The 22615-nt window shown below is 40.8% G+C and overlaps 2 protein-coding genes across 2 annotated transcripts; both read left to right on the top strand.

Annotated features, from left to right (window-relative positions):
- The first annotated feature begins 8 nt into the window (after positions 1 to 8).
- Positions 9 to 5165, top strand: psmd13 (proteasome 26S subunit, non-ATPase 13). The gene is made up of 12 exons (XM_044105458.1): positions 9 to 233; positions 980 to 1058; positions 1157 to 1247; positions 1333 to 1376; positions 1461 to 1547; positions 2079 to 2250; positions 2323 to 2402; positions 2482 to 2607; positions 2914 to 2976; positions 4540 to 4620; positions 4691 to 4807; positions 4889 to 5165. Exons 1-12 carry the CDS (start codon positions 133 to 135, stop codon positions 4982 to 4984), a joined length of 1137 nt encoding a protein of 378 aa, XP_043961393.1. The 5' UTR covers positions 9 to 132; the 3' UTR covers positions 4985 to 5165.
- Positions 5166 to 7089: 1924 nt separating this feature from the next.
- Positions 7090 to 21271, top strand: jph3a (junctophilin 3a). The gene is made up of 5 exons (XM_044105433.1): positions 7090 to 8845; positions 14904 to 15684; positions 16433 to 16557; positions 17700 to 18904; positions 19775 to 21271. The coding sequence occupies exons 1-5, from the start codon at positions 8464 to 8466 to the stop codon at positions 19853 to 19855; spliced, it is 2574 nt and encodes an 857-aa protein (XP_043961368.1). The 5' UTR covers positions 7090 to 8463; the 3' UTR covers positions 19856 to 21271.
- Positions 21272 to 22615: the final 1344 nt, after the last annotated feature.

The raw sequence follows: 22615 nt of genomic DNA, 5'->3' as shown, positions 1-22615 counted from the left end.
CCCATACACCTTTGCGACGTGCAGCTGCGCAGACGCAGACTGTGAGCACAGAAGGCAACATAACGTTAGCGGATAATTTAACATCACTCACCAGCTTTCTGTCTAAAAAAATATCTTTATTTTGTTTCTACCATGAAAGATGTCAGCGGGTACCTCAAACAACAACAGAGCAGCAGCTCCACGCCAGAAATGGCGGCGGAGTGGCACGCTTTGGAGGATTGCTACAACAAAAGGTAAAAAGTTAGCTGTTAGCTTAGCTTCCTTTAGCTTCCCCATTGATTCTAAATGGCACGCTGAGTCATTGAGCTAAGGATAGCTAACTAAAAACAATACTAAAATCTTCTTGTAAAGGTTTATGTAAACATTTAATCAGACTATATCATAATGAGGAGGTTTTTATTCAAGTTCAGTATGTGAAATATTTACTACTTGCTGACGGACAATTTTGTTTATGGACTTCATAGTTCATAATTATGTTTTAGGTCATTTATTTGTTTAAAATGTCTTCCAGTTTGAGTCTTAAACTCAAACTGAATTTCTAAATTCTTTAGAAATTAAAAGTTATTGGTCCTGGAGATCATGATTATTTTTTTATCACATTAATGTATTAAATAATTTGTCATCCAAAATGTATTATTGTGATGTTGTGTTGTGATCCATAGCAATCACTATTTATTGACCAGAAATTGCAAAGACGTGCCTAAGCACGATTCAGCATTTTATTCATTCAAACCCAGTTTGGTCATTTGAAAGGACATTCACTAACCAAATTTCTATGCAAACCCCTAATGTAAATGTAAACAATTTTATATGTAATTACAAACTTGTAAAGAGAAGTTGAGATTTGAGGGTAGAGGGGTTTGGTATTTAAAAGCAATAAATAGAGTTACAATCATATTTACAGTCTCTACTGCTGATCTGCAGCAGATTTGTGCATTTCTCTGGGTTTTATTGGTGATTTAGTTTTTATTTTTTGCAGATTGTGGCATCAGTTGACGTTGAAGCTGACAGACTTTGTCAAAGATCCTTTCTTCAAAACGGGAGACGGCCTCATACAGGTAAATCCCGACTCTCACTGAGGCATACAGAGTCTGTTCCTCAAACTACTCCAGGAACCAGAAACTGAGGTTTTAATCTAAATTACTTTTTTTCGTAGCTGTATGAAAACTTCATCAGCGACTTTGAACACAGAATCAACCCCCTGTCTCTGGTAGAAATCATCCTTTATGTCACCAGGCAGATGTCAGGTGAGAATCGGAGGACAGATTTTATTCAAATGTTTTATTCTCACTTCTTTTTGTGTTCATTAAAATGGTTTCTTCTGGTTTCCAGATCCTAAAGATGCCATCACTTTTCTGGAGAAGACCAAAGAGAAGGTCCGTTAAGCCTCAGATTATTTTCCTGTTCATTTTACCGATCAGCGTTATTGATCGCTCCAGCCATGTGTTCATACGATCCAGGTGAAAAGCAGCGAAGAAGCCATGATTCTCTGCAAGACGTCCATCGGCAGCCTGAAGCTGGAGATCAGCGATCTTCCTGCCACCAAGGTGACGCAGATTTAAAACGCTCGGAGGCGATCAGGTTAAAATGGGGGGTAAAGTAAATTAAGATGAAAAAAAAAATATATTTTTTAAAATGAGTCTGTTGTTTTTGTTTTGTTTTTTTTTTAAATACAAAAATGAATAAAAGGAAAAAACTTAAAATGTATTAAAGGAAATATGTGTATAAATGGATAAAAGAAAAAAATACAAAAAAATAAATAAAAGGAAAAAAGAAAAATGAGTGAGAAAATAATAAAAACAGAAATAAAAGGGGCAAAAATAATAAAAACAGAAATGAATAAAAGGGAAAATTAAAGAAAACTAAGACAAATAGAAAATGGAAAAAAAATAGAGAATGAAGAGAAAAAAATGGAAAAATAAATAAAAGTAAAACGTAAAAAGCTAATAGGAAAAAGAAAAGTGAAAGGAAAATATAAAAGGAAAGAAATGAATAAAAACCAATTGAGAAATGAATGGAAGGGGTGCGGAGATGGTCTGTGTTTGCTGATCCTTCATCTCTTCATTGTCCGCCTCCAGAAAATCATTGAGGAGGTGGAGGAAATGCTGAATAACTTACCCGGCATCACATCGGTCCACGGACGGTTCTACGACCTCTCCAGCAAGTATTACCGCATCATCGGGAACCACGCCGCCTACTACAAGGACGCGCTGCGCTATCTGGGCTGCGTGGACATCAAAGACCTTCCAGGTGGGAAACTGTAACCGTGGCAACAGCATCTGAAGCTGAGAAAACCGTCTCTGACTCACTTCCCGTCCACAGAAACAGAGAAGCAGGAGAGAGCGTTCACCCTGGGCCTGGCCGGACTCCTGGGGGAGGGAGTTTACAACTTCGGAGAGCTGGTGGGGTCTCCTCTGAAAACTGATGTCATTGTTCGGCTCCACAGGCGGGACGCTGACTGTCCTGCTGTTTGCTCTGCAGCTGATGCATCCGGTGCTGGAGTCCCTGAGGAACACAGACAAGCAGTGGCTCATTGACACGTTATACGCCTTCAACGCCGGGAACGTGGAGAAGTTCCAGGGCTTCAAGTCTGCATGGGGGCAGCAGGTGGAGCGCCAGCTGACCGCTCTTTATTTACAAATTACAACTTTATGTTAACGATTGCACTGATTCCACACTAAAACCTCCATATTTGCATCAAAGTATGTTTCCCTTAATTTAAACATGTAAATCAAAGCACATTCTGGACATAGAGGCCAAAAAACGTCTTTAGTGACTCAATTCTTCATTTCCAAGAGGAAATAAAGTGTAATTTATGTCTTTTAAACTTGAAAAGCAGCCAATTCAATTGATCTGTCTTCACTGATTGTTGATCAATTTTGCATCAATATATTTGTCTCTCATCTCCCACAGCCTGACCTGGCAACTCATGAACCTAAACTGATGCAGAAGATCCAGCTGCTCTGCGTCATGGAGGTGGGTTTTTTTACTTCCTCTTTGATCAGAGCTGTTGCTTCACAATATTACTGTAAAAGTCTTTAAAGTGAGTCTAAATTAGCTTCCTAACCCCTCAGGTCATATGCAATTCACTTGAATTTCAGGATGATGGCCATTTTTCAAGATGGCTGCCGTTTTTGAGCCTTTTAAACCAGTGACTGCCCTAAACTGTTACCGTTTCATGACCTGGGTGAACGCTGTCACATCATTTGTTTTGACTTTTGACATTTTATTCATACGACTTTAAAGTCATAACCAGTAGAAAAGTCAGATTCTAAAACTGAAAACGGATCTTTTTGCGAGTTTCACACCAGTTGTCAACTGGAAAGAGATAGAAATGAGTGACAGTCATCTTAATGGCTAGCGTTAGCTTCCGGTAATTTTTGTGTTTTTGTTTTTTAGTGGGTTAGCAGTAGCTTCCACAATTGTTTTGTTTTTAACAGTTGATGTTAGCTTTAGCTCATTATTTTATGTTTAGTGTTAGTATCTGCAGGATTTTCATGTGAAGTGATTTAGCGTTAGCTTTCACATTTTTTTTGTTTAGCATTTTAGCATTAGCTTTTTTGTGCTTAGCCATTCTTGTTAATTTTTTTGTTTAGCTTTGGCTAATTGTTTATGTTTAGTGTTCCCATATGCTATTTTTTTGTGTTTTGTGGTTTAGCATTAGTTTCTGCCCAGTTTTGTGTGCTTAGCATTAGCTCTCGCAAATTTTTTAAGTGTTTAGCAGAGATATGATTCTTGTTTAGTAAATTAGTAGCTAGTGAACCTGACTTTATGGTTAGCTGTGCCCATCCCTGGCAATAATTACTCTCAATAGATCAGTCATTACAACATCGGCAGCCATTTTGAAAAATATTCATCAGAAAGCTAATAAATATTTAGGATTTCTATAGTTTAAAACAGTGGTCCCCAACCACCGGGCCGCGGACCGGTACCGGTCCGTGGACCAATTGGTACCGGGCCGCGCAAGAAATAATTAAATATGTCCGTTCTATGTATTGAGTATGGAGGAGCTTTTATTTTGAAAATCGTACACCGGATGCCGAGGTTTGAGTCATGCGCCAGCTCACAACGCGCGCACCCAACCCCATCCCGGTTGGATCTTCACAACGCACGCACGAACATCCCCCCCCGGTCCGCAGGAAATTTACGAAGGCTTGGCCCGGTCCGCTGTACTAAAAAGGTTGGAGACCACTGGTTTAAAATACATAGGTCATCATTAGACACCAAACATGTTTGGTTAATTGCTGATTTTAGCAGAAAAATTAATTTTCCCAACAGGCCTGGTGGCCATCTTGAAACATGAAACCAGTATCAGTAAATATGGTTGCTGTGGCTCCATTTATGTATGATTTAAACTAAAAATTTAAACTCCTTGTTTACTAATTCATTAGTAAACAAGGAGTAAGCATTTTCAATGGCGGCCATCTTGAATATTTCTATGGCTAACCGGGAACATCTGTTCCCATTGCGGTTCTGGTGTGCGCATGTGAACGGTTTTGCTGGGATGTTTCGTCATATTGGGTGTTTGTGTTTTTCCAGATGACGTTCACTCGTCCTGCGAATCACCGACAGCTCACCTTCACAGAAATCGCTCACAGCGCAAAGATCCCCGTCAACGAGGTTAGCTTGTTTCCTGCAGCTTAGCCACCGGTGACCTGCTGGGCTGCTGATGTTTGCGTTCCTCCTGCAGGTGGAGCTGCTGGTGATGAAGGCGCTGTCTGTGGGCCTGATCAAAGGGAACATCGACGAGGTGGACCAGAAGGTCCAGATGACCTGGGTGCAGCCCAGAGTTTTGGACCTGCAGCAGGTTGGAGCTTGATCTCAGATCCTCAAACTTCCTCCTGATTCAAACATGAAGTAACCCATAAACCGCCGGTTTCTGCTTCAGATTAAAGGCATGAAGGACCGTTTGGACTCGTGGTGCAGCGACGTTAAGGACATGACGGTTCTGGTGGAGCAGCAGGCTCACGACATCCTCACCTGAGCCGGTGTCTCCGTCGGTCCGCAGGGGGAAAATATCACCAAGATTTCTGCTCTTTGTCCTTTTTTTACTGGATGTTCTTCCTTCTGTTACCCTCACTGTTTGTTACCATTTATGTTGTAACATCATACCCAAAAAAAGACCCAAACTGTACAAAACACAAATAAAACACGTATAAAAATTATTCTTCACTTTAATTTCTTACAGTTTTGATCAACAGAGTGTTAGGGCCAAAATAAATAAAGAATAAAGTCAGAATATTACAAATTATTGTTATAACATTCTAACGTAATTCTGTAATATGAAATATGTAATAATTTCTAAATATAATTTCATACTCATTTTATTTTTGTATTATTTTGATTATTCTCTTAATATTCTGACCTTATTTTCATATAACAACTTTATTCTAATATGAGTTTATTCTTGTAATATTCTGAATTTATTCTGGTAATTTTATGATTTTACTCCTGAAATATAACTTTATGCTCATATTATCACATTATTCACATATTATTTCAAATACTTCCAAAAGTTAATTCTCGTAATATTCAGACTTTATTTTCAAAGTATAATTTTATACCTTTATTATTTTGACTTTATTCTTATAACATTATTTTTCTTCTAAAAATACAACTACAATAAAGTTCTACTAATATTTTTTTAAACAAATTGTTTAGTGTTTTGATTTACAACTCAGCGGATTTAATCATTTTTAGCCTCATCAATTGGTAAAAATGAACATTTATTGTACTAAATTATGGTTTTTACCTATTTAAACATTTTTAGAAATTATACAGGAACATTTAAATTATCACATAAATAATTGTGATTTATTAATTGAACGGAGTGACTTCCTTAAAACAAAAACAGCTTGTTTTATTTTGGCCTCCGGTTATTTTAACCGCAGACTGGAACAGATGAAACACCTGAACAGGTGAGGAAACTGTAAGGTGATTAAATTGCAACCTTCCTGACACATTCAGCGGCGTTAGCAGCATTTTTTTTATCCTAAAAGGTTGTACTGCAGCTGCTAAAAGACAAAAATAAAATTCAGTGAGAAATCAAACTGCTCGTGATGTGAACGAAGTGACGTCATCGGGGTTATTCATTTAGCCTTTTAAATAAAAACACGGTGTTTATCTCCTCTCCTGTTTCAGGAGGTTTATTTGTTTTAATTTTCTGAAGCTCATTAGCAGCTCAGCTGAGGTTGGTCTCCATCACTTTGCGGATCGTTATCATTTTTAAATGTTTTTTTTTTTTCACTCTTCACGGCTCAATAAATCATCCAAATGATCAAAAACTGATTTTTTTCAACAGGGAAAATGAGAATTTAAGAACATATTGTGAAGTTTGTTTTTTTAAGTAAGAAAATAATCTTTTAACGCCAGAGAAATAATGATATATTGATTATTTTCAAACTGATAATATTTTCATGCTGATTTTTAGTTTGGTAATTTTCCAGTTGTATTCTTATGACTTTTTTGTGTTATTACTTCGGCTTTATTCTGGAATTATTCTTATTTTATTCTTTTACCACTTTATTCTCTAAATATTATGACTTTATCCTCGTATTACTAAATCGACTTTATTATGAGAATTTTCTTACTTTATTCTCATGTTACTTATATTTTTTCTGGTAATTTTATGACTAGATTTGGTAGTTGTTCGAGTTTATTCTCATAATTTTACGACTTTATTCTCGAAATATTATGAGAATAATTGAGAATAAATTATGATTTTATTCTCATAACATTATAACTTTGTAATTCTCGTAATAGTACTTTATCCTCATATTATTACGACTTTATTCTGGTAATTTCATGATTTTATTCTCGTAATTTAATTGTTTTTGTCAGCCTGGACCTGATTCTTGGTCGTAACCAAACTCCAGTTATCAGGAAAACAGATTGCTGAGTGACCAGATTTGCGGGCTGGGATGAAGAGGAGGAAGAGGAGGAGGAGGAAGAGGAGGAGGAGGAGGAGTGAAATGAGGCTGGATAATTAGGAGAAGCAGTCTGTATCCCCAAAGGAAAAGAGCAGCGAGCTCCGTACATGCAGCTATTTGCACCATCCCTCTGTCTCTATCTCTTTAAGAGCCACCAGGAGGAGTGTGTGTGTCTGTGTGTGTGTCGGTGTGTGTGTGTGCGTGTGTGTTGGTGGGGGAGGGGTATCGGCTGGGGTGGAACAGTCCTGTAATGAGCAGATTTTACAGAGCCAGCGACAGAAAGGCCTCCAAACCAGCGGGAGCTAGCTGGGATTTTACAACAACATTCAGGATCTTTGGGAAACACGACGAAGAGGAGGAAGAGGAGGAGAAAGAGGAGGAGGAGGAGGAAGAGCCGCCGCACCTGCATCCTCATCCTCACCATCCGAGAGATTTTCACAGGCTAAGTCTGTTTGTGATGGATGAGAGTCTCTGAGGCCACCGTGTCGCTGTGTGTGCGTGTCGCTGAGTTTAATGGCGCTCCCGCATCCCGCATCCCGCATCCCGGCCCCGCATCCGGCTCGGTGCGGCAGGGAGGTGAAGATGCTCTAATGTCGGAGTGAGGTGGCTCGGTTTGAACGCCTATAGGCCTCGCTTGTCTGGAGGAGCAGGAAGGTGGAGGAGGAAGAAGAGGAGGAGGAGGAAGAGGAGGAGGAAGAGGCATGCAGGGAGCCTTCATCTCTCCGCCGAGTCCTGGGTATTTCCACACCTGATAGTCCGGTAGGCTCGGTTCGGTTCGGGACCAAAACTGGAACATTTCTAATATTTTTCAGCTGCTGCGGTACGTTTTCAGGCTGAGCAACCTGTTTCCCTCCTCGCCGGTGGGGGCGCCGCACCAGGAATCCCTGAGGGAAACGACCTGAAGAAGACACCGAGCGCAACTTCCTTCTACTGGAAATGTGAACAAAAACGGAGTTTCGTCAGATTTTAGCGGTTGAAGGATTTCTCTTTTTGCGTATAACCAGGAGCCATTTCTCTGGCTAGCGCTCAGCTAACGCGTTTGTTTTGGTTGTATTTACCCAGAATGCTCCGCGCTATAGTTCATTTCAGGTCTCCGGTCTGCTTGGCGTTCACATATGCATTCGAACAGCACCAGAGTTCACTTCAACAGAACTGAGATCTCAGTTTTTAGGTGAACTCGGCTTCATTTCGACCGAAGCAAGACCGAAGTTTTTATGGTGGACTAAAGTTGACCGCAACAGACTGGAGTTCACATAACTGAACCGAGACCAAAGTTTGTAGGCGGACTAGTTTGTTTTTTTTCTCCCTTTTTTTGGTCCGCCTAGGCATTCACACCTCCACAAAGTGGACCTTCTACAGTTGGATCAAAGTGGACTGAACACCGTGAAATCGCTTTTACATCCTGAGCCTCAAGAAGGCGAGTTCTTGAGGCTCCTGCTGTCTGATCCACACCTCCCTCCCAATTCCCTCTGACTGAAGCAGTCGCTCCAGCTTTTCCTCACGTTCTACGTTTTTGCCTAAACCTGTTTCATGCATGTCCACTGGAGGCAGGTTTGACTTTGATGATGGGGGGTCGTACTGCGGGGGGTGGGAGCAGGGCAAGGCCCACGGCCGGGGGGTTTGCACGGGGCCCCAGGGCCAGGGCGAGTACGCCGGCGCCTGGAGCCACGGCTTCGAGGTGCTGGGCGTCTACACCTGGCCCAGCGGGAACAACTACCAGGGCACCTGGGCGCAGGGCAAGCGGCACGGTGTCGGCGTGGAGAGCAAGGGCCGCTGGGAGTACAGGGGGGAGTGGACCCAGGGCTTCAAGGGCCGCTACGGGCAGCTGGAGAGCACGGCCAGCGGGGCCCGCTACGAGGGGACGTGGAGCAACGGGCTGCAGGACGGCTACGGCACGGAGACATACTCTGACGGAGGTAAGGGTCACACCTGAGGGACGATGTGGGGTCACAGGGGTTAGAAAAGGTTTCCTGTTTATTTATTCACACTGAAACGGTTTCCAGGTTTTAGCAGTTTTATGTGAAACTAACTCTTTTAGTTTTAATTTTGTTCCCTCATTTAAAACTTACCTGGTGTGTTTGCTGACCGTTCAGCTATGCAAAACGCCTGAGTGGACCTAGCCCCTTCAACACTTAACTCCTCCCCCACTCAGTTCCTTCAAACTAGCCAGCAGCAATTAGCAAACACCTGGTGGAGCAGCAGAGCTCATTATAGGAGCTGCTTCTCAGAGCAGCGCTGGTAAAAATGTTGCTAAAGGGTTAATAGAGGAGCCATGTTGTGATGACTTTTAAAGAGACAGAGGCCCAATTCAAGGCGTGAAATTACAAATTTAAATTGTGTTGTAAGTCACATTTGATGTATCCAGCATTTTTATAACAACCGAAGGTAACATAGTTAATCGATTGTGCTATCAAGTGGTGCTATCTGCCTGGAAGGTACAGAATACTGGCCCTTTAACATATTCGCACCAATCAATTTTCTAAGCCAATTCCTGTTTTGCATTATTTTTAACAATTACAATTTTTTTTAAGGTTTGAGACACATTAAAGATGAAACATTAATAATTTTAATGGATAAAAATTCACCAATCAGACTGAAAGTGACTTTCTAGTTTTGACCAACTCCGGTTTATTTTATTAAGGACTGAGACCCTTAAGGAGAAAATATTAACATATTTGCAACAGGCCAATAACGATTTTACTTTTGTAAATAGATCAATTTCTTTTCTTTCTTTTTTTTTTTTTTTTTACCAGTTTAATGTTTTGATTGATTTTCAGATGCACCCATCAGACTTATTCTGACTGCAACTGGCTTTCCAGTTTTGACCAATCTATTATTTTATTCACTTTGAAACTTGAATATGAGAATATGAACATATTTTCACCAATCGGGTTTTCTGGGCTGCTGCCCATCTTGCTTCTTTTGCACAATTAAAAAAAAAGATTAAATAAAATTAAGGATTGTGACACAACAAAACAAACCCGAATCAAATGAATTCAGTGCATGTGGAAGTGACCTACATGTTATTTATGTAGCAGCAGCAGAGTAAGCAAGTCGCTCCACTTTCACAGTCTGGCTGTTGAAACATTTTTTAACCAGATCAACGTTCTGCCGTAGAAATACACAGAAAACTCCTGAAATTCAGAACAAACATTCAGGAATGCGGATCCTGGGATGTGGAACTCCGGGTTCTGGTTCTGGCAGACCAAAAAGCACATATGATGTGATATAATGTGATTTTATTTATTAACTACTCAATAATAAATAATAATAAAGCATAAGATATGCTTAGTTTCTGTAGGAAGAAGATTATTTTTCTTCTTCATACAAGAAAAATAATTTGTTTTTCTTGTAGGAATGGAATCACAGATCCGAAACTTTAAATTATTTTTGCACATTTTTCTTGTTTAAAGGGGCGGTATTATGTATTTTCCAGACACATTCTGACATGTTATAGCACAATCAAGTAATAATGTTACATTCAATTGTTATAAAAATGCTTTAAATATCAAATATATCTCAAGAGGAATTTACACCCAAATTAAAGCCCTGAAATTGGGTCTCCGTCTCTTTAAAAGCTCCTGTTCTTCCTGAAGCTCCGCCTTCAGGAAGTTGTCACAACATGGCTCCTCTATTAACCCTTTAATAACGTTTTTCCCAGCGTTACTGAGAAGTTGGTCCTCTAATGAGCTAAATGTTGGTGGCTAGTCTGAAGGAGCTGAGAGGGGGAGGAGCCTCAAAGGCGGAGCTAAGTCCACCCAGTTGTACAGCTGAATGGTTGCCATGGAGATTAAAGGATTTCTCAAACATGCATGACAGAATTAAAGCAACACTCCAGGTATGTTTTTGATGAGCGAATGACATTAAAACATTATGAAAAGTTCAAAAAAGTTGATTTTATGCAATCCTGTCCCTTTAAATGAAAGGAATGCTCGTTATTTTGAGCTCCATTGAAGAAAACAGAAAAATATCTTGTTTATTCTCAGAGATAAAAACAGAATCCAGGTCAGTCCTGCTGCTTTTAGCAATTAAAATCAGATTTGGGCGCAGCAAGTCGTGCATTAGAATAAAAGTCAATAGATGACAACAGAACAAAACCAGAAATTTTGGAAAAGATGGCCACTTTGTGTTACAGCTAACATCTTTGTAAGTAGGTTTTAGTTTTAAAGTTTTAGTTTTTTTCTAGTTGATTTAATTCATTCTTGAATTGTGATCGGGTGAGGCCACACACACTCAGTCCAAGGTCCACGAATGGCCCCTGCACCCCATGTTGAACATCCTTGTTCTAAATAATGAGTATAAAGTCTTAATATGTCCAGAATAAAATCATAATTTAGTATAATGAAGTAGTAACTCCAACACGAAAACTAAAAACTAATTAAAATGAGAAATGTTGAGCATTTTACATAAAATGCCTCAAAACTAAGCGCTCCTTCTGCTTTTGTTTTCTTCTAACATTCAGTAAAAATCAGATAAAGATTTGTCTCCTGACGTTTAAATAGTATTAACTCTGTAATTCCTTCATTTTCTGTTGGAATCAAAAAGTTAACCTCAATTAAATAACATGCAGGACATTTTCTGTTTTATTTTGACAAGAAAATGAAATTTTGAAACAGCTAAACTCAGAAACGACAAGTGAGAAAAAACTAAATTGGATATAAAAAGCGTGATCAGTGCATCTGTGCTTTAGTTATTCAGTTAGTTGTGTTTGTTTTTGTTTTTGTACTTGATAACATGATAAAACTTCTGAAATTCACCTCTGACTTTTGCTTTTTTGAACGCAGCACAAAAATATACAAAATTAATTATTAAAATTGTTAAATGAAATGACAGAAAAATGTTGAAACGACAACAAAACCAACCAGAAAAAATGCAAAGTAATGAAAAGACCAAGAAGGAAAGAAAATGGTGTGATAAGAGATTAAAAATGCAGAGAAAAGCAAAATAAAACAATAAAAACAGGATAAGATTAGAAACCTTCTGTTTTCTTCCCTCCAGTTTAAACGTTTCACAGCACATCATCCCTCCTGTCCCCGCGCCCTGCGATGCGAGGTCGCCATGGTAACGCGGAGACAGCGGGTCAGCGTGTCACCGGAGACGCCGCTGCTCCCCGATTGGCCCTCTCCTGCGTTTTGTTTCGTTTTTGTCTCCAGACTTCTGGGGGTTGTAATGTAGGCCGGACGGTGCAGAGGCTGCTGCTTGTTAATCTGAATGAGATTGAGATTGAATTACGCCGGTTTTCTCCTCAGCTGCAGGTTTAAAAACAAAAAAACTTTTAAACTAGCAGTACTTAAAAACTAATTTTATATTTTTCCACCTCATAGTCCGAAGCCATTGTAGATAGAAAATAAAAGATCAGTAGATTTTTAAAAAATCTTTCTGGAAAAAGAGGATATTACTGAGTTGGAAAAGTAAAAATGTCTGTCAAAAAACTTAACCTGAGAAACTTTCAAGAAAAAACAAAGAAATGAAAAATGTTAACATTTTGAAACTCAGAAAATTTCTAAAAACCAAAAGTTTTCCATTTTGAAAAAGTTCCTTGTCTTTTCTAGACAGTTTCTGAGTGTTTTGGCGGAAATGTGCTCTCCCTTAACATTACTCAAACCAACAAAACCCTTTGAGCAAACTGTTCCCCTCCTCGCCTGTGGGGGCGCTGCGCCAAGAACTACTGAAGGAAATGACACAAAAAACTCCTGCTACATGAAATGTAAAGAAAAAGCAGAGGTGCATCAGATTTTAGCGATTGGACGATTTCTCTTTTGTCTTTGATTAAAACCCAGGATTCATTTTTTCTGCTAGTGCTGGTTTTTGTTTTGGTTGCCATTTTATTTATACATTTATAAATGTCACATTTCCAAACTAAATAACTAATTAGCAAGCAAAAATATTTAGCTTACAGACTCAATGTTTAGCTTGTTACTTTAACAACAGAGAACCACTAAAAAGAGTTTTTGTTTATCGGTGTGTGGAGTAGATGGAATGAATGATGAGTTCAAAAACAGAACAAACATAAACCAGCTTAAAAAACAGTTTTAAAAAGAGCTTATTGGGAAATATGTCCTACAAGATGAGTGTTTTAAAGTCCATAAATGCTATTGAAGATACAACTAGATGTACAATTATTAGATGTACAAATAGTTGTACATCTAAATATGAGAATGTGAGATTTAAATATCATGGAAGATGGAAATAATTTATGTCTTTCTGGAATTTCGACATTTAATTGATTATAAGTTGATGAGTATGAAAAGGCCAGGACAGACAGACAGACAGACAGACAGACAGACAGACAGACAGACAGACAGACAGACAGACAGACAGACAGACAGACAGACAGACAGACAGACAGATAGATAGATGGATGTTAGGAAGCTAAACTTTTGTATTATTTCCAAATAAAACTACAAATATTTTTATGCACCTCAAAAGAACAAGGGTCCAATATGTACCAGATCTGTTGAATCAAGTTTCGTCCAAATTCATTCAAATCAATTAAATTTCTGTGTCATTATAAGAAAAACAAGTAAATTATAAAAATGTTGAAATTTGCAACAGGTTTTGAGTTCAGAAAGGACAAAATGAATTATTACAGGGAGTTCACTTAAAAATAACAAACTAAAAGTAAATTACAGAGCAGAAAACATTAAAAATTAAAGGTGTTTTTTGCAAACTAAATATTCAAAATCAAAAGAATCGCCCAATCAGCGCTGGTTTCAGTCTTTTTTCCTGATTGATTAGTTTTAGCTCTGAGTCAGGCGGAGCTGAAGTCACAGTTCCTGAAGGAAGAGGCGTCAGACGCTGAAACGGGTCGGAAAAAACGAACTTCATCAGCAAGAGCCGAAGTGAGTTGAGCTGACAGGCTGAGAGTTTAACGCCACTTCCTGTCCAGAAGCATCAAAACCTGGAAAATGAAAACAGAAACTCATCTGGAGACAGTCAGAGGCTCAAGAGGGGAACGTTTTCATCTTCTGTCACTTCAGCTGTTTTGACTTTTTAACGGCATATTAGGGCCATTATAGATGGAAAAAAGTTTTAGTTTTTTTTCTGACAAAAAAAGTATAAAACTTTGACATCAATCTCAGAAATATTCTGAGACTAAAAGTCAAAGATTTTCAACTTTTGACACTCAAAAGTTTTCTAGAAAGTTTCTGGAATTAATCTAAAAATCAAAACTCAGAGATGTTTTTTTTAAAGAAACTTTCTGAGATTTTTTACAAAATTCCTGATTTTTTTCAGCAACGTGTATTAATGGTTTATTAGATTAAAATGAGTTCCAATACACAGTGCTCATGTGACATCATGCTTCTAGGAACTTTGTAACTGACAGCCATGTTGGTAGGCAGTTGCAACAGAGTTGCTATGACAACATTAAACTAAAAGCTTAGCACTAGCTCTCGCCTCGTTACTTGTAATCGATATAAGAACATTACAACCATTACTTGGTCACAGTTTCTGAGCACTCTGCCCACCTCCGTGTAATAAATAGCAGATATTTAATGTAGTACTTACTGCTGAGCTAGCAACGTTAGCTTAGCTAATGAAGCTTTAATCTGCTAGCTAAGACAGACATACAGCCTTTGTGTTTGTTACTACATGTTCTGACTCTAGACACCAGAACCTTGTAATTCACCTGAAGAGTTTAAACATTGATTGTTTGTGTGCATAGATCTCACTCTTCATGTTCAGTAACTAGTGAACTGTGGTAGGATGAGATCGGAGGCAGCTTCTCCACATCATCTGACATGTTTCCATTCTCCGTCTCCTACGGGTCGATCCCGACAGCAGCCATTTTGTTCATGTATCTTTCTGATGCACATTGGTAGAATGTCAATATATTTTGTTGGTTTCGAAGCCGAGGTCCAGCTCTGCCTTGCGGTGCTCTGCCTACCAATATGGCGGTTCAGCCTCGCTTGTGCGAACTAATGGAGACATGGTGACGTATCGTTGTCTGAAACTGACTTGTTTTTGTCTCAGGAACCTTTCAGGGCCAGTGGCTGGCCGGGATGCGCCATGGTTACGGCGTCCGGCAGAGCGTCCCGTACGGCATGGCCGCCGTCATCCTCTTCCCTCTGAGGACTTCCATAAACTCCCTCCGCTCGGAGCACAGCCACGGGCCGCCGGCCGCCATGGAGGACGGCGTCGCCACCACGCCCACGGACGGCGTGGTGGCCGGGCTGGCGGGGAGCCCGGTGGGCCGAGGCGGGTTCGCCCTGACGACGCCGAGCGAAGCGGACCGGCAACGCAAGAGGAAGGGTCGGTTCCGGCAATCCATCCTGAGCGGGCTGAAGCTGCGGCGGTCCGAGTCCAAAAGCTCCCTGGCCAGCCAGCTGAGCAAGCAGAGCTCGTTCTGCAGCGAGGCCGGCATGAGCACGGTCAGCTCCGCCGCCTCCGACATCCACTCCAACGCCAGCGAGAGCGAGCAGGGCGCCCCGGTGGACGCCACGGTCACCGAAATGTACGCCGGGGAGTGGCGCAGCGACCAGCGGGCCGGCTGGGGCGTGAGCCGGCGCTCCGACGGGCTGCAGTACGCCGGGGAGTGGGGCGCCAACAAGCGGCACGGCTACGGCTGCACCACGTTCCCCGACGGCACCAAGGAGGAAGGGAAGTACAAGCAGAACGTCCTGGTGAGCGGGAAGCGGAAGAACCTGATCCCACTGAGGGCCAGTAAGATCCGGGAGAAGGTGGACCGGGCGGTGGAGGCCGCCGAGAAGGCCGCCGAGATCGCCAAGCAGAAGGCCGAGATCGCCATGTCACGGTAAGACATAAATATCCCAAAACTACAGAAACATTCTCCCCAAACTGCACAACATTCACGTCTGGATCAACCAGAACCAGATGTCTCAGGTCTTCTGGTTCTGGTTCTGAATGCAGAGCAGACCCAGAACATGGTGAAGCAGCATTCAGCTTCTATACACCACAAATCTGGAACAAACTTCCAGAAAACTGCAGAGCAGCCGGAACAATGAGTTCCTTTGAATCCAGAGTAAAAACCCAGCTGGTTGGAGTTTTGAAACTTCATAGATGACAAAATAAAATTTTTACTGCTTTACTGTGAGGTGTTTGTTACGACTCTGTATTTCTGTGTTTTTATTGTGTAAAGCACTTTGAACTATCTAGTTATAAATGTTTAGCTTGCCAACTAAATATTTACTTGGCAAGCTCTGTGGGTAGAATATATTGACTGACTAAAACAGCTTTTGTTTTTTTTAAAACGTCCTACTTAGTTTAATTACTGCTCTGGAAATGCTCTTTCAGAAAATTGCTTTTTAATTGATTCTATGTACTTGATTTAATGATTAATCGATTGCTAATTTAGTGGACTATTTTAATAATCAACTCATAGCGATTAATTATTTCAGACCTCTTACTGGATGAAATACGGATTATAAGAACGTCTGGTCCAAAAAGCTGATGATAAGTAACAGAACATGAACTCTGTAGAAACGGACCTGGTGGCCTTGGAGGAGCTGATCTTTCTTCCTGTGTCTCCCTGTCTGGGTCAGGATGAGCCACGCCCGTGGGAAGGCGGAGGCCGCTGAAAGGGTGGCGCAGAAAGCGATGGAGGAGTGCCGACTGGCCCGGATAACTGCCAAAGAGCTCTCGCCCTCCTTCCATATCTACGGCAACGGTGAGAAACCAGACGCAGCTGAACCAGTGCTGGTTCCTTCGTTCATCAGAACTGCTGCAGCAACCTGCTGCGTGGGGCCGCGCGACCTAAACCCATTGAGTTTATGGAATCAAATTCAGGCAAATTATACATTTTTGGTTTTAACTCTGACTGCTGGATGTCAGAAAATTGCTTTTAATATGATCCACTGTGTGTGAAAATTCAAACACAAGATTATCTGTGTCGCTGTTTGAGGCAAATTTTACACAATAGGCAAGAAGGTAAAGAAATGAAATGTTTGTTGAATCATATTTTATTTTTTATTTAAAATTTAGAGTTATATTTTCAACTTAATCATTTATTTTGGAGCTACTAAGTATTTAGTTTGGGGCTAAATATTTAGCTTGTTAAATAAATGTGTAGATCCAAAATAAAAATTTGGACTAAATTATTAGCTATAATTTAATATTTAAGTGGATATTTAGTTAGCAACTAAATTATAAGCTTTCTAAGTACACATTTAGCTCAAAACAAAATATTTTGCATCTTCAAACTAAATATGTTTTTAGCAAGCAAAATATTTAGACACAAACTAAATATTCAGCCATAAAGCTAAATAGTTAGCTTGCTAACTAAATCTTTAGCATGGAGCTACAAATTTAGGTTGCTAAATAAATATATAGTTCTAAACTATTTTTTTAGTAAGCAAGCTAAATATTTAGTTTGAAGAGTTTCCCCACAAACTTCTGACAGCATTTAAGCTAACTGTAGCTTAAATGCTAACTGTAGCATTTATCAACTGTAGCATTGATAGCAATGATGCTAATTTTAGCTTTCACAACATTGCTTGTATAGCAAATGGAGTAAGTCCATGTTAGTCAACATGTTGGTGTTAGCCCACATGCTACTGGCATTTTAGCTAGCCTTAGCATCAATGCTAATTTATACTGATTCTTTGGCTGGCCTCTTTTGAATTTCTTGAGAAATGTAGCACTTTGCTGTTACACTCCTATAACTATCAGCAGCATAAGGTTCATTTTGTTGCAGCTCATCACCTCTTTGCTTCCCTGCATGCCAAAAGCACTCAAACACCTTCTCTCTGTGGGTTTCACTGTGGATCTTTGCCAAATTAATTCACCGGTCCCGCTCTCCTGCTCTCCTAGGGCTCGAATGTCAGACGCTCAAACACCAGGACGCCAAGGACAAAGACCACGAGGTCATCTCCACGGGAACAGACAGTCCGGAGCTGTGCACTCCGGACACCACGCCGCCTGTAACAACACCTGATCTCAGCCCCGTGCTGAGCGTCCCCACCTCGCCCCCTCGCAGCCCGCAGAAGCACGTCCACCGGCCCAGAAACGCCTGCTTTATGCGGCAGAGCGCAGTGGACGATCAGGGCGGGGCTGAAATTCAGGTGTTGGTAGAGGGGCGTGGGGTGGACCTGCCGAGGCCCGGCGCCAACAGTTGGACTGACGACGCGTACGCGGAGCGGGGAGGCAGCAGCCGCTCCACCACGCCGTCTCTGCTGGAGGAGCAGGAGACCCAGATCAACGGCCATGAGCAGGCCCCTCTGTCCAATCACAAACCCCGGGAGAAACCCTCGTCCAATCACAAGACGCGGGACTACCGGGCCTGGGAGCACTCCCTGCCCAACCAGAAGCCGTCCAAGCATGCCAGCTCCAATCACAAGTCGAGGGAATACTCGTCGTCCAATCACAAGACATGGGATCAGTCCTCCACCAATCACAAGGCCTGTGAGCACGCCTCTTCCAACTACAAGCCGCAGGTCCACATCTTATCCAATCACAAGGCCTTCGAACACAACATATCCAATCACAAGACTTCTGAGCATGCTTCTTCCAATCATAAGCCCCAGGACTATATCTCCTCCAATCACCACGCAAAGGACCACGTTTCTTCCAGCGCCAACGCCCGAGAGCATGTCTACTCCAACCACCATCCGAAGCAGCACAACCCCTCCAACCACAAGCTGACGGAGCACGCCGTCATCGACCAGCGGCTGGACGGCCTCGGCGGGGGGTGGACGGCCGAAACCACGCTGCGCTGGAGCCCCGCCCACTCCCGCCTCACAGAGCGGGACGAGGAGCGGATGAACGACTACACCGTCGACATGAGGCTGCACTGTCCGGAGTCGCCGGCACCCAAGAACAACCGGTTGCGGTCGCGGGGCCTTCGGCCGGTCCGGGAGGGTTCCACGGACTCTGTGCAGATGCTGGACAGCCTGAATGTGGGGCCGGAGCTGGAGGAGTGGCCCCTGCACAGGGACCTCACCCTCTCCCCGGCCCTAAAGTCTCAGCCCATCACTCTGGAGCAGGAAGGAGAGCATCTGGCTCTCAAATCAAACTCAGTGAGTCCTCTTCCCTCAGGTTAACGCCAAACTGCTGTGTTACATAATCTACGATTATCGAGAGCCACCGCCTGCCAACTGTTAGATTAGTTATGCAGCCATTTTCTTAAGAACTACAGTTTTCTATTGCATCAAGATGGCCGACCTTCTTTCCATAACGTAAAGCGCTAAATTATCCACTTGTTCAATTAATTTTTTATTAGCTGCATTATACAACTGCATGTTAAGGTCATTGAAGATGGAAAAAAGAAATATATTCCTGCCAAAAAGTTTTCTAGAAAAAAGTTTCAAAAACCTAAAATTTTCGATTTCACAACTTCAGAAATTTCCTTTTTTTTTCTTAAAAATTTCTAAGATTATTTCTCACAAATTTTAAACCTTTTGAACTCAGAAACTGCCTTGTTTTCTCCCCTCCCCCTTTTTTTGTTTTTTAGAAAATATCTGATTTTTCCTTAAAATTAACACCAAACATGCAGTGTGGATTATAGATAATCTACAATCTCCACCCTTAAGAGCCACCACCCTGCAACGTTTAGATTAATTAATTATGCTGCCATTTTCTTCAGAACTACAGTTTTCTCTTGTATCAACATGGCCGACCTTCTTTCCATAACAAGGGCTAAATTATTCAAATATTTGTTTACGTTTAGATATATTTGAAGTATTTAACATCTGCTGAATACAAATCAAAATTATTTGCCCATTTAATCACATAATAAAATAATCACAGATTCATCCAACAATTTTTTGGGAAAAAATGTAAAACCTTATTTCTGTTTCTGGAAAATGTAACATCAATATTTACTCTGTTAAATCCCAATAACAAGGTGACCTAATTGTTTCTTCTTCTTCTCTTGTTTTGTCTTTTAGGGCTCCAGCTCTATTCTGGTGGTTTTGGTCATTTTACTCAATATTGGAGTAGCTATTCTTTTCATCCACTTCTTTATTTAAACATTATGCAGTTATAATCTAAGATTTATTGATGACTACGGTATATTATATTATTACTAACTGAGACGGACCGGACGCAGCAGAGCCTTTCTATCGTTGGTCTCTCCCCATTTGGGTTTTCTCCTCCTTGTTTTTTCCAGACGCTTGTTTTGAGCTTGCAAACACGAGGAGGAAGACGCTTTTTGAGACAACAGAGCAGCTTTAATAACCGGGACATGCATGGTGTCCATCACCGACGGACTCAAGGTGGCGCCGGTCTACACGAGAATATAGCAACCGTTGTTTCCTGGTTACCATGACGATCGTGCTAGCCAAGAGCATGGCTCACTCTCCATCCTTCAACCCCTTTCTCCCCTCTCCAGTCTATCGGCACTATGCGCTACGTACAAAACTATGCTGCAAGAGTAGATCCATTTTAAAGGGCTCTGTCATCATCTTTTTGTTTTCAGCCGTTGCATGAGGCTGTGTTTCTATCCCTTTAAATCGACTCGGTTCCACCCTCTGCCCCCATTTCATCTGCCATTTGCGTTTTGATTCCCCCGAATCGGACGCAAGCACACGCCTGAATTTACGAAAAAGGATAAAAGTGGGTGGGATTTATACTTCTAAACACACACACACAGGCCCACACACACACACACACACACACATGCATCAGCACGCAGAGAATAAAGTAACCGAGGAGGTTTCAGCCCCTTTGTACAGCCTGGAGACTGTTATGTTATAACCACTAATATATATGTCGATGTGTCATTATTATCCGAATTTGTTACTTTTTGCAGTTTGCAAGACAGAGAGAATGCTGAGTGCCTCGTATTTATTCATTCCCCCTCTGAAATGTTAATTTCTAACCGGACCGTGATCTAAAAAAGCAAAAACAAAACAAAAAAAAGAAACACTAAATGTGGGCGGGGCTTAGAGGAGGGCTCCACCTCCCGTCTTTATCCTAAAATGGCATGCACTGTTTTGTCTCTCTCTCCTCGCCACCCCCCTCCTCTATTTGGACCAGTCTCATCGTGTCATTTTCAGACACACTCTGGTCTGGATAAGATTTATATGTATTTATTTTAATTATATATTTATTTATTTATTTACTTCCTTCCAGCATGTTTGTTTAGCCTGCTCAATCTGGTGTTGGTCTGTGAGCTCTTGCCCTCTCGGCGGGGCAGGGCTGGGCGCGGAGGGCCGTGTAAAATAAACGCTAGCTTTTACCTCTCAGCGGGTACCGAGACGTCCCCGAGTTTCTGAATGATACGAAGAACAAACTCTCTGCTAATGTATGTTTTATACTTCGCACCCGGTGGCATCATCATGTTGTGACATCATTGCATGCCCGAGCATGCTCTTTCTTACTCTTTGGTTTATGAGGTTGTTTCAAAGTCAACGTGGAGAAAATAATATAATGTTTGAAATTAACAGGCTTGGTGTGGTTATTGTTTCAGTCTTGTATATTTCAGGTTTCAACAAGTCCCGGACGAGCCCCCAGTTCTGCTACATACTATACCAACACAGTACTCAATTAAAGCTAATGCTAAAGTGCTATACCAACACAGTAGCAGTAGCTATACCAATGCTAATGCTGCCATATTTGTGGCAGCTAATGCTAAAGCGCTAACTTCTGTTCAAATTATATTTACCCTTGAAAGACTACAAACCTCGAGCAAAAATTTAATAGCTTACGTGTTCTCATGCTGGATGAGCCGTCCAATTCTGTTGTTCCACATGAAATTAATCTGTCAGAGGAAAAAACATAAATTTGTAACTTTTCAGAAACATAAACCACTAAAATATTATCAAGCCAACTTTAAATGATATGAAGTGGTCTGATAATTTTCCCCCAATATTTTTTTGCCAGTGGCGCACACAGCTAGCTAAAACATTACTTGTACTAATCCTAAAGCATCCGCTCCACTAACACTGAAGCGCTGTACCAGCACAGTATTTAGTGCAAGCTAATGCTAAAGTGCTAACTTCAAATAAAATTATATCTGCCCTTGAAAGACAATTTTGACATAATTTGCATGTTCTCAACCCGGACGAGCCCCCAATTCTTCTGCTCTACACGAGTACAAGTTTCACAAATACCAAACTGTGAAATTTTAAACACATTCCAAAAAGTCTCTGAGATGAAATTTCTTTTGCTACAAGATTATTTCAAAACCAATAGCAGTAAATTATGTCCAATCTTAATAATTGAGAGGGGAAAACGTGTTGTTATGTCATTCATATATCTATGTTGGTAATAAAACATCCTTCAGGAGCCTGTTTGTGGTGATCAGTTATTAGCTACCAAACAAATCACATCACAATAACAAATAATCTATTTTATTTTAAGGGATGTTTCAAAACTGTACAAAACAAAACAGGAGTTAAAATAATACATACAGAAAAAAATAATACAGTACATCAGAAATAAAAAGTAACTAATTAAGGTGATTATAATCATTTCATCAGAGAATAATGACCTGCGTTTTAAGGATGATTTTAAAGGAACGGCAAGCAGTGCTGAACCCATAAGACCAGAGTGGAGGCACTGGTGTGTGAGATTGATTTATCTGGGAATATTTACTCTGTAAAAAGTCACTGATAAGAGTCAAAGGAGTGTTAGGACCGACAGATGAGGAAAATGTTATAAATGATGCAAGAATAAAAACAAATAATGCCAGAATATATTCATAATTTTACCCAAAGTTGTGAAAATGACAAGTTATAATTTTACCTGAATAAAGATGTAATCACACCAGAATAGTCATAATTTTA

Source organism: Gambusia affinis, linkage group LG02 (genome assembly GCF_019740435.1).
Source record: "Gambusia affinis linkage group LG02, SWU_Gaff_1.0, whole genome shotgun sequence".
NCBI classification, from domain to species: domain Eukaryota; kingdom Metazoa; phylum Chordata; class Actinopteri; order Cyprinodontiformes; family Poeciliidae; genus Gambusia; species Gambusia affinis.
The sequence above is the reverse complement of the archived record's forward strand: the minus strand, read 5'-3'. Positions and strand labels throughout refer to the sequence as shown.